The sequence below is a fragment of the Ornithodoros turicata genome, chromosome 6, assembly GCF_037126465.1.
Source record: "Ornithodoros turicata isolate Travis chromosome 6, ASM3712646v1, whole genome shotgun sequence".
In the NCBI taxonomy this organism is placed as follows: domain Eukaryota; kingdom Metazoa; phylum Arthropoda; class Arachnida; order Ixodida; family Argasidae; genus Ornithodoros; species Ornithodoros turicata.
In genome coordinates, this window is record NC_088206.1 from 64,234,892 (window position 1) to 64,247,053 (window position 12,162).

Below are 12,162 nucleotides of genomic sequence, written 5' to 3' on the forward strand. Positions count from 1 at the left end.
TCCCTATGTATTACGTCCTGTACGTTACATCTCTTGATGTGCCATCCTTTCGCAGCCTGTACTGGGTGCATGTTGAATGTCTGATGAAAGCTTTTCTTTTGACCCCGAAGGATGCACAAGGCAACGTTGTGCCTCAGACGCACGGTGAAATGCAGCTGCTAGTCGGAGACGCGCAGCTATTCGTAGCGTCGTGCTACTGCGGAAATCCAGATACCAACTACGTTGTTGTGACTTCGGCTGCGGCGGAGCTCTACCATAACGGTCAGTGCTAGGATGCAGCCTGATGATTAACTGGTGGAGTCCTGTTCCTAAAGCAACAGAGCTGTCACTCTGGTATGACGTATAGCTGATTCCAAATATGGTTTTTGTCCAGGATTTATATCCGGAGTACCCGAGGCTCGTTTACTGGAACCCAGAACATTGGCTCCTTCGCACAATCTCGAGGTAGTCCTCAAAAAATCGCCAGTCGGGATCCTGCCAAAGTCTCCTCCCGTCGGCATCACGCCAGATCAGGAAGATGTGGATGCGCTTTCCCTAGTGATTAAAATTGAAGCCAGTCGTAAACAAGATCTCAAGGTTTGTCGTGTTCCTCTCCTGTATTTTTTATTTTTTTTAATGTACGGCTCACATCAGAGTTAACTTTAACGCCATTCCGGCCTGCAGACCCTGGTGGTGCTTAGTAGAAATAAATGCGGAGGGTGTTCTGGTCCACGACCTACTAGATTATAATGACCATGTCATAATCGGCAGCCCCTATGAGGAGCCCCTCAGCACGATCCGCTAGGGGCGCTACTCATCGGCCCGCAAGATCTGCATCATGATTGGGCCATGGAAATTTGAATTTTGAATGCGCAGAAGCGGACGTACAACTACTGTAGCAAACGACAGCAACAGCTTTATGAAAACGCGTAGAATGATGATGATAATCAACTTTAGAATGAAACATCTTTCGTGGGACATCCGCCGCTTGTACAAAAATACTAAGGTAAGCTGAAGTACAAAGTATTGTAGAAGTTGAGGAAGCAAGAACCGGGCCGACGAGTAGCGCCACCGCTAGCTTCCAAACGCGGAGCTGGGAAGGGGTGCTTATGACATGGTCGTTATAATCTAGTGGTCGTGTTCTGGTCATCTATTTACAGTTAGAGGAGTGACTCTCGTTATGGAGGCGTTGTTTTCGGCTAGGCGCTGCCAGGGTGGCTCCCTTCCCGCCTTGCAGGCTGGAGCAGTGTTCAAGTTAAGTTTGATGCAAGCCGTACCACCACTTCAGGACCAGTCAACTCCGTGCACAAATCTGAAGATATCTGTGATTGGCTTAGGCGGACGAATCATTCATTCGACTCGCATCGTAATGCGCCCGCACGCTTCAAATTGCAGCTTGTACACTGATCATGTTGCGGAAACACTTGTCAGGAGATGATTTACTAAGAGCATATTATAAGCATTGTCTGGCATGTCGTACAGGTGATCACAGTTGCAGTGGGCATCAATGGCACAACCATGCGTCATCGTATGGCACCGCTTTCTCAGAACTGGGTCAAACAATTTATCGACTTCTTCGATGTCCTGGATTACCCCATCATGGGCTACACTCCATTGGGAGTTGTTACGGAACTGCACCTTGGCTTCAGCGATTGTGCCATTGACTATAGGTAAGCTAATACTATACCCAACCACTTAATATCATTAGATGTATTAATGCTTGGGTTTCAGGCCCAAGTATATCCCCTATCGTGCTGTTGTCACCATGGAGAACTTTAGTATCTCGAGCAACATAGCAGCTAAGACACCAACGTCATTACTGAGGTAAACCTCGCACTGTTTGCGAGCATTTATATCTTTTATCCTTCGGTGTGTTTGTGTAGCTAAGTCCAATCTTTTCTTCCTTAGAATCATAGCTGAAGAAGTCTGCTTGTATATCTCTGATAAGGTTTCAAAAGAAGAACCTAACTTGTCTAGAGGTAAAGACAGCTCCGGGTATATACTAGCATTCTGGCATTCTTGTCACACGAAAACCAATCGATCAATCAAAAAACTTATTTGAGGGACGAAACGGACGTTTTGTCGTGCACCTCTTCCTTGCCCTGTCACCCATAATGTGCGACAGGGATTTCCCCTGTGCCATGCCACACCCCTGTAACAGTCACAAGGGATCTTGAAGCTCCCCTACTGTATACCTAGAGCCTGAAGTTTTAGGGTTTTACCCGATTCTTCCCTGAATTTGCACCCCGAATTGAAGGTTGCCTCTTTAGGATGAAACCCGATTTTTACCCGGCAAATTGCCCTCACTGGGATGTCTGTAGGAATGCACTAACTTACTTGTTTGGCAGAAAAATGCAGTTACATCACCGTTTGTACCAAACCACTACGGTTAGTTTGAATAACTGAGCCCGATTTCTCCTCGAATTTAGCGTACTGGAAGTTTTTTCACCCGAATTTGCATGAATTTAGTGCACATGTTTATTTACCCGATTTTTACCCCCCGAATGTAGGAAAAAAATATTTCCCGAAAACCTCAGGCTCTATGTATACCGTATTTTAGTTTAATCTAACGTGCGCTTTTTTCCAACTTTTTTTTCCCCACTAAGGGGTGCACGTTAGAATTGGGGACGACTGTGAGAGATGACGCAGCGCCCGCACTTTGGTCGTATTCACTGGGTGAAAAGCGAAAGCACGCATCCTGTGGTTCTCTCGAAGATAGCAATCTCCGTTCCCAGTGTACTGCGTTCGTCACGTGGCAAAAAGCGAGACCACGCGTCCCGAAGTTCTCCCGAAGATAGCGATCTACGTTCCCCGTTCTCTACGAAGATAGCGATCGAGACCTGCTCCTCTGCCTCTTTTTTGCAATCCGTTACGATGGAGCAAGGGCGGGCCGCGTTTAAACAGAAAGTCGTTGACTTTGCCGAAGAAAACTGGAATCATGGTGGCAAGAACTCTTTTTTAAGAAATGTTGCATTACGAACGCGCTTAACGGCTGCGTGTAATAAATAAGTACTTTTCTCGCCGTTATCTACTTTATCACTCGTGTTTACGGCGTATCTTTGCACCCTCAAGGATGATGCACGTTAGATTCGGGGGCGCGTTAGAATCGAGTTTTTTTCGCGTTTTGGTAGGTGCATGCTACAATCGGGGGCACGTTAGATTCGAGTAAATACAGTATATATATCTGTTAAAATGATTTAGCTACTTTTACTTTGCCAGTTAGATAACCAGTGGGAAAAACCCATTCAAAGAAAAAAGAAGTAAAACAAATATGTTCTTATAGCCAAGTAGAGAAGGTCCTGATAGAACACTAGTGAACTTTACTGCATACGAATGTGATATATGCATCCTTATTGCATTCTGACAGATTATGTATGCGTCGTTGATACTGGCCTATTCGACCTCACCCTGCGGACTACAGTGGACCCCAACATTGTAAGATTTTTCTTGGTCGACCATTAGTATTGATCGTGGGAACACAATGGGATTACAACAGACACGTTTTTGCTCTGCTTTCAGCCCACTCCGCTAGTGGACCTTTGTGCCTCTAACAACATTGTGCATGTCCGGACGTGTGCCGATTCCTGTCGAGCCCTGCAGCGTGTAGTGACATATTTTGCGAGCGACGGTGACCTCAGGGACGTCCCTTCTGCAGCCCACACTGTTGCTGCTGTATGTCACGCTGAGGGAAACTTTTAATTCCAATATGTATTTGCTTCAGCTTCATCACACTCCAACTTCATAATGTAACCCCGTGTGTTTCTACAGTAAATCTATACATCGGTGACGTCTACTTTTCAGCCATCAAGCCCAGAGAATAAGAGCTTCTTAAATGTCGAAGTTGACCATTTCCATAGCCTAATGGCAGAAGCAATGAGAGAATCTCTGAGTGGCTCACAGAGCTCGAGCACAGGTGAGCATGGTGAGATAATGTTTTTAAAGATCACAGAAGTAAGCCGTAGAGATGACTTTCCATAAGCATGAGTCCTTTGCGATGGAAAAGGACGAGTTTCAGTATATTACGTAGCAGTCAAAATCCAGGCCGATCTCATAATCTCATAAAATTTGTAGAACGAGTCTAATGATTATTTAGCTACAGTGTATCTATTGATGCAAAGGTGCATTTCTGTGCACTCCACTTTTCATAATCGTCCTCTCGGCAGTCTCCGAATCAGACAATGGAACGAGTCTCCTTTACAAGTGTAGTCTGCTAAATATGTGGATGGTATCATTTCCTTGTGCTTGAGGAGGTGGTAGGCACAGAGACACAAAACACAAGTAGACAGGACAAGACTTAGGTTGACAAGCTGAGTCTTGTCCTGCCTACTTCTGTTTTGTGTGTCTGTCCCTACCACCTCCTCAAGCTCAAGGGAATGATACCGTCCACATCGCTACACCAGCCTGCTTGCTCTGTTCACTGCGAAATATGTTATGATTAGAGCTGTGTGAAGAGTTTACCAATATTTCCTTTACACTGCGAATCAAACCTGAATAATTTCTTCGGATGACAAATTGGATTCAAATAATCAGAAAGGCCCAATTTGAATAATTTTAAATACCTGAAATGAAATAGTGAAATATTTTGTGGTGTTGTGCTCATTCGATGATGTTCTGCTCCAAACTTGTGAGCCTTTTTACCCAGCATAACATCTCGTGAGAGAAGGGTCCCTCTGTGTTGTGTATAATAGACTGCATTAGTGGGATGAACTGAATTGAGAGTTTTTCAACATGTTCCATGCAGTCGGCTTTGTGTGCATCTCCTTATTTCTATGTTTACATTGTGAATTTCCTGTATCTTTTTTTAGAAACTGCACAGATTTCTATTTGTTGCTGAACATAACTCTCAAAGTTGGGAGTACATTTACTGGAACATGCAGTGCCCAGAGTATATTGTTGACAATGAGCTCACAAACTTTGTAGACTTTAATGACAGAATATTGTAAACAATGTGAAGCGAGCTTCACCTAACGCTCCAAAGCAATGAGGTGAAGCAGACTTGCAGAATGGAGCTGGCAGAATGGGCTTCACCTAATTCCTGGATGCAATGAGGCGAAGCCCACTTGCAGACTGTCGTTAACGATACCTCGCGTCAGCACTATTCAAAAATATTCAAAATTTTTTAGTACTGAAAATAGGTTGCAAATAGCATTCGAATAGCATCAGATATTCGTTTCATATTTGAAATTTCGAATAATCGCACAGCTTTCAGAGTGTGACTTGAAGTCTTAATAATTTTTAATTTACTGCAGTCTTGGGTTAAGCAATATCAGATTAATGGTGTCAACAACTTTGCACCAACCAAGCTATGACCTAACGAGGTTTCTCTCAATTCGCTCATACCTGCCGTTCCCACGGTTTACATGCGTATGCCTACTGTAAGGAATAGCGACATGCATATACCGAAAACTGCAGTCTTGAGTTAAGCAATATCAGATTAATGGTGTCAACAACTTTGCGCCAACCAAGCTATGACCTAACGAGGTTTCTCTCAATTCGATCATACCTGCCGTTCCCACGATTTACATGCGTATGCCAACTGTAAGGAATGGCGACATGCGTATACCGAAAACATGAATTGCTTTCTTCTCTCACCATACGAAACGGACATAAACTTAATAAACGTCAGTTCTTTCTACCTCAGAGGGCGATTCTCCGCCATCACTCATGCGCATCAACAGCAGCGACAGCAACGACGACGATGCAGAGACCCAAGGCCCTGGAGTTGTTCCTATCGTGAAACCTAGGGAGCCCAACGAGCAGCGTCGAGGAAGCCTTCGGAGCAGCTCAAGGCGAACCACCGAACGTCTTTCGGACGAGGAGTTCTGCATTCTGGAAAACGACCCTGGAACCGGAATTATCGTGAGTGTACTATAGGATGACTTTTTGCGTTCTCAACAGATGCTGTTTTAACTTACGTGCCTGCCTTTTGTGCTTCGATAGCCCCGCAGCGGAGAACCGCACGTTCGTCTGCTCGTATCGGAACCCATACGTTTGATTGAGAATCATTTCTCCATACCCCTGCGTAAAACTGACCAGCTGCGAACACCTAAGGGCTTCCCTCGGGCACTGCAGAAATACACCCTGCGAGAGATGTCACTTGTATGGCACCTGTATGGAGGGAGTGACTTTGGAACGTCCAAAGCAGAAACGAGTAAGTGGTAGGCGTTGACCGAGTTCCAAGCACATTTCTCAGTTGAGTACGAGAGCAAGGATGTCTTTGACTGGAAAGCGAACATGATAGCTTAAAGAAGATTTTTGCGAGACATGTTCGTCAGGGTTGGTTGTTAATCATCACTCCCACTCGAACCAAATCACTACAAACCAAGGATCATTTGAATGGAGCAAAATTTTTGGCAAAGCTATTTTTGAAAAATAATAAATTTTTATTTGATATTTTTGAAAGGTACTACATGTTTTTTATATTTTTCAAAAGTAATAAATTTTTGTTTGGTATTTTTGAAAGGTACTAAATTTTTATTTGATATTTTTCAAAAGTATGAAACTTTTATTGGAAGCCTCCTAATGTTTTGTGTAGTCCTTTTTGTTTCTTCTTCTTTTTCCATTAACACTGTGCCAACACAGTGTGGTGATCAAGTGGTTGTGGCATGTGACGGTACAACGTGACAGGCCACATGGCGCCACAAAGCCATGGACGGGCCTACATCTACTACAAGGGCATCCGATAGGGGACCATGGAAAAATATAGCCAGTTTTGTTCGAAGCATCCAGTGTCTTGCAGTTACATGGTCATGCAGTTACGCTGACCACCAGTCTTACCAGCACTGGCCTAAGACAAAATTTCTCATTCCTTCAGAAACCCAAAGGAGAAGTGATGCATCCTCAGACAGCCCCGATGAGGATGACAGTATGTTTGACAAGTAAGTCACTGCTTGGACAAAGGCACAGTATAAAGAAAGGGAAAGTAACATGCTTCCACGCTACATTCCTTTCGCAGCTGTGGAGGTGTGGTTTTTCAGCCTCACGGGGGTGTGACATTCAGCAAGGCGAGCTACTCGCCCACTTATGTCACGCAGCAGCCGCCGACTCCTACGCGCCACGCAGAGAAAGAAGGTGGACCGAGAAGAAGGACTGATGTTTTAATGGAGCTGCAAATGAACAAGGTACGCAGTTGGACTGGCAGGAAAAAGGAAGAAAAGCAAATGCTACTGCTGTCAGGGTCTAAAGAGTGGCTACTACTGTATGGCTGCTGTGCTTACTACTTTTGTAATAATAATAATAATAACAACATATTTCCTACAGACTTTTATAATGCAGTAACACGTGCTTAAGCCAATTGGCTTGTTTGCAGGTTGCAGACAACAGCACCATACTTAACATTTTTGCCAGATTCTTCTGACATGACAAAAGAAAAATTCAGATCACAGGAACAGCAACAAACTACTACTAATGTACAAACTAACTGATGTAACACACAAACTTATACTACTAACTAATAACATAACTAATGTATCACAAAAATAAACTACTACTAACTAATAACATAACTAATGTATCACACAAATAGACAACACACTACTGACACTAATGACATGCCACTACTGCTACTACTAACATGCAGACTAACTGCTAACATAATACACAAACTACTCAAAACTTACAAAAGCGTATGGTAGCGAAAATAGAATATTAAGGCTAGGAGCTTCGTAATGAGTTTAACAGCCGCTTTTTTATTTCTTTATGCACGCTTGACATAGATTTCATTTTTTTAGCTGATCAGATACTTCGTTAAACTCATGGGGAACAATATACCGGGTGTTTCAGTTAAATCCCCGGGCTAAATAATTCGCGAACCGGTGCACCAATCGAATAACTTTCTTTTTTACAAGTATCTGTCCAATACCGCCTACAAGATGCGCACCGCGTGAATGAGCGGGAGGCGCTCATTATTTAAATAAAAATTCAAATGAGTTTCGTGAAAAAAGCCAATTTCTAAAGCAGGGCGCCGTGGGCATTAAAATGGGTACTACCCCTTCTGGGACCTTCAGTAGATACCTTTTAGAGAAAAATGTGCAACCGAAGTGGGCCATTTGTTGCAGCAATAAATTGGTTTCGGTTTACATATTTTTGTCGCGGCTGGTCACGGTGAAGCGCAAAAGGATGCTCTTCCACTCCCTTATCCACCAATGAATTCCGTCCTTTTGCGCTTCGCCGTGACCAGCTGCGACAAAAATACGTAAACCGAAACCAATTAATTACTGCAAGAAATGACTCGCTTTGGTGGCAGATTTTTCTCTAAAAAAGGTGTCCACTGAAGGTCCCAAAAGGGGTAGTACCCATTTTAATGCCGACGGCGCCCTGCTTTAGAAGTTAGCTTTTTTCACGAAACTCATTTGAGTTTTTAATTTAATCATGGACGCCTCCCGCTCATTCACGCTGTGCGCATCTTGTAGGCGGTATTGAACAGATACTTGTAAAAAAGAAAGTTATTCGATTGCACCGGTTCGCGAATTATTTAGCCCGGGGATTTAACTGAAACACCCGGTATAGTTGCTGGTACATTTACTGTATTCTGTTTTACAAAAGGGAATCTTATCTTGTGTACCAGATCTTAATGCTATGCCTCTTTCTTCCAATATCTTAAATTCAGTTGAAAAGTAATGTTTGCATAAAATATTATATTTATATAAATCGCTAAACTTTAATATTCCCAACTCTACATATATAGAGCTGCGTCATTGTAACAGTGGTATGTGACGATGTTTCTTAACATTTTCTTATGTGCTGACTCTATTTTATTTTTTAAGTATTGCGCACAATTTCTATATAATGTTATTCCGTAGTTTAATGATGACTAACCCAGGGCAAAATAGATGGAGCATAGTTTCTTAAAAACCCTATCAACTTGCGTCTGCCATTTCATATTATAATCTAGGTACAGCCCAAGGTACTTTATACTATCCACATACTCGATAAGAGGGCAATTAGTAGAATTACAAGAGTCACCATGCATTTTTATGGGTAATTCCTTAAATATTTTTCCCGAACATCTGAAGACCACCATCTTAGTTTTTTTCTACATTCACTGCAATTTGATTTTCTCTGTACCACTCCATTAATTTTTTTTTTTTTTTGCTTGTTCTAACTACTGTGTGCTTACTACTGTTTGGCTACTTCTGTGTAGCTTCTGTGGCTACTGCTGTTGGACAGGTCTATCAGGAAAAAGGAAGGAAAGTAAATGCTACTAGTGTCAGAGTCTAAAGTGTGGTTACTTCAGGGTGTACCTCTTTCATTTGATTTTTCTGTGAGCTGGCTCTCAAATTACTAAAAATTACTATCATCCTACCAGAGCTAAACTGAGGGGGGGAAACACTTGCAGTAGATAGCGTAGAAAGGCGGGTGAATTGGTAACTTGACACATTGACGAAGGAACGACAGCAAGGCGCAACACGGACAGAGCAAAAGGAGCATACAGCCAACAAGGACGACTGTTGACTCTCAGCTGAAGTTTAATGACATAAAAGACGTGTTTTTAAAGCACTCTGAATAAAGAGTTACCGATCCACTGTTGGGAAGTGGTTGCAAACCAGTTTTTAACGAGACCACGACCCATGCTCTTCTCATAGATCAGTTCACTAGAGAGGAGGTCGAAGCGCATCCTATCATAAAGCATGGCGAGGCATGTGTCAGCTCGTCTTCTATCATGTTCGTAAATGAAGAAATTCCTGATGTAGTAAAACATTGCTTTCGGTTCACATTAATGAGTCAGCTGTGAACTATCCATGCTTTCTAACTAGCACTTGCCAAAACTGCTTGCTAAAAGCTTTCTAAGTATAACAGTCGAAACATAATTACCTCACGTTTTATCACTGCCAAGTGTTGAAACGTCCAGCGATACGATCTAACCTTGTAATGTACTTGATGAGTACTCTAAAGTACTTTGCCAAGGACTTTGTACTTTACTTTAAGTACATTTGTAGTATGGTACTTTTTACTGTACTTAAAGTGCAACATGTGCTAGGTACTTGATACTTTACTTTGGTACAACTTTGAGGTACTTTGCCCATCACTGTACTGCACATATGATAACAGTGATGATGAATATATGCTTGTATTTTGCACTGAACAATCAACATTTGTTTATTTTCTCAGATAAGATTCCAGCATGAAGTTTACCCCCAGAATACTGTTCAGGCATCGCGACAGGTCCTGTTGATTCATGACGTCGAAATCAGAGATCGCCTTGCATCATCAGAGATCAACAAGTTCCTCTATCAGTATGCTTCAGAAAGTATGCCACGGCAAGCACACGCTAACATGGTATGTAACTGGGGCTTTGACGGAACGTGTTCCAGAGACCTATGTAGGACGTTACCACATCTTGCCTCTCATTAGAAAACCTTGCTCATGTACAGAATGCTTACAAAGCCTACATCATTTATGTCATATTTTTGTGTGCATAGACAAATCCTGTTATCACTTCCATGCTTCTGACAAGTCAACTGCCTCCTTATGTTAAGCATTATCCTTAGCAGCACTCCTCATGAAGCATGTTATGCTTCATGCAAAATAAAAAAGGTAGTCTGTGGATGTTGGTCCACCTCAGATTTGTCAGCCTCTTGATCGTGTGCTCCTGAGGGTAACGGGATCCGGGATGACCTATATATAGGGGAATAATCTATGGTATTGGTAGCATTCAATGTGATGCTATACAATGCTTTTACGGGCAAGCAATGTGGCGTGATGTTATTTGTACTGCGTACAGGTAGTGTTAAAGATGGTCCACATTCGTCCTGATCCGGAGAGTCCCGCTCAGGAATGCAGCATTAGGGTGTCTTTGAAGCCTCTACGATTCAACATTGACCAGGTAATAACACGAGTTTATAATATGCAATGAATGAAGTTTGACTATTGTCTTATTTTTCTTCCAGGACGCCCTACTCTTTCTGTATAGCTTCTTTTCTGATGTAGCTTCTGGAGGGACACCACCGGAACCGAGAGACACAGGTGGTCATAATCATTCTGGATATATTTATTTTAATTTAAATAGAGAAATTATGGGAATATACAAATTGAGTTTAACTTATTAATATATGAAGGGGAAGAACGGCACGTTCATTTTACGGATGCCTCACCGTCGTCACTTGAACCGAGTTCGTCCTGCGGGTTGACTCCTACGGAACCTGGGCAGCTATTCATTGTGCTTCAAGATGAAACACTGGAAGCACAAGATCTCATTTCTACTGGTGGAACATCGCCTCCAACAGGAAGTACATCCCCATTGTTTATTAGGTAAGGAATCCCGAATTGTAGGGAAGTACTGGATGTATGCTGGTTCAATACTGGGGCATGTAATGAACCATATTTTATGCACACTGCACATTGCAAGGTTGGGGTCAACCTGCGTGTAGTGCAGGAGATCACACATATTCGCGTAATTTGCGCACCCCTAGTTTGCCACGAAAAATTACAAGAAAATAAAACATCACGTAATTTGCGCACCCACGTTTTTGCATGTGAATATCTGGCCCGTGTGTCTCACCGAGTGCAGCAATTGCTTTTCGCTTACCACACTGTTTTTGCAGCATCGTCAGTGCTACCGAAGTTACTGTGGCGCTTTTGTTTGATTTGCGCACGCTTTTGGGTGATGGTGCACTGATGCGATGGACAATACTGTAACTCAACACGAAAGGAAACGCTAGACAAACACGGTATGAACTTACAGCACAACATGAGAAAGTTGGCAAACCTAGCGTGCTTTCGGTTGTCAAGTACGACTAGCAGCATCTCGATGTATTTCAGCGGGAGAAAGAGCAGTAGGGGGACCGGCATTTTGCCTCGACCGTCTCCGGTTGTGCGGTATTTGGCACATCTTTCGTGCTTGCACATTGCAGTGATAACGTCAGTATCGGCTCTACCGGGAGCCACATGACCGCCATACTAAAATTTTGAAATTCTGCGCCATTTGGATATCATAACAAACGTTCCAGCGCAGTTTGCGCATCCCCAACTTTTGCGACTTCTTTGGGGGGGGGAAATGTGCAGAAATTTTGCGAGTAAATATAGTATACCGGTTTCATTTCCTTTTGCAGGTCATTTGTTTTTTCACCTGATGTTCCAATTCGTGTGGATTACCATGGAAAAAGAGTTGCAATGGACCAAGTAAGTGCCTGGTAGTGTCGTGCCTGACACCGGGGAAGAAGAGAAAATGCCTACATGCGATGG

General features: G+C 42.9%; 1 protein-coding gene across 7 annotated transcripts in view; it reads left to right on the top strand.

The window, feature by feature from the left end:
* LOC135397030 (autophagy-related protein 2 homolog A-like) overlaps positions 1-12,162 on the top strand; it is a 36,436-nt gene that overhangs the window by 13,668 nt on the left and 10,606 nt on the right. For 3 of the 7 annotated variants that reach the window (XM_064628334.1, XM_064628340.1, XM_064628338.1), the window contains 17 exons: positions 111-261; positions 374-576; positions 1,462-1,649; positions 1,711-1,803; positions 1,888-1,958; positions 3,347-3,414; positions 3,499-3,651; positions 3,781-3,901; positions 5,606-5,838; positions 5,920-6,130; positions 6,794-6,857; positions 6,935-7,100; positions 10,090-10,257; positions 10,703-10,804; positions 10,869-10,944; positions 11,037-11,229; positions 12,030-12,099. In XM_064628334.1, the coding sequence (XP_064484404.1) occupies positions 111-261; positions 374-576; positions 1,462-1,649; positions 1,711-1,803; positions 1,888-1,958; positions 3,347-3,414; positions 3,499-3,651; positions 3,781-3,901; positions 5,606-5,838; positions 5,920-6,130; positions 6,794-6,857; positions 6,935-7,100; positions 10,090-10,257; positions 10,703-10,804; positions 10,869-10,944; positions 11,037-11,229; positions 12,030-12,099 (2,331 nt within the window). The remainder of the gene's footprint in view (positions 1-110; positions 262-373; positions 577-1,461; positions 1,650-1,710; positions 1,804-1,887; positions 1,959-3,346; positions 3,415-3,498; positions 3,652-3,780; positions 3,902-5,605; positions 5,839-5,919; positions 6,131-6,793; positions 6,858-6,934; positions 7,101-10,089; positions 10,258-10,702; positions 10,805-10,868; positions 10,945-11,036; positions 11,230-12,029; positions 12,100-12,162) is intronic. The other 4 variants (XM_064628339.1, XM_064628341.1, XM_064628337.1 and 1 more) reach the window with 3 other exon arrangements.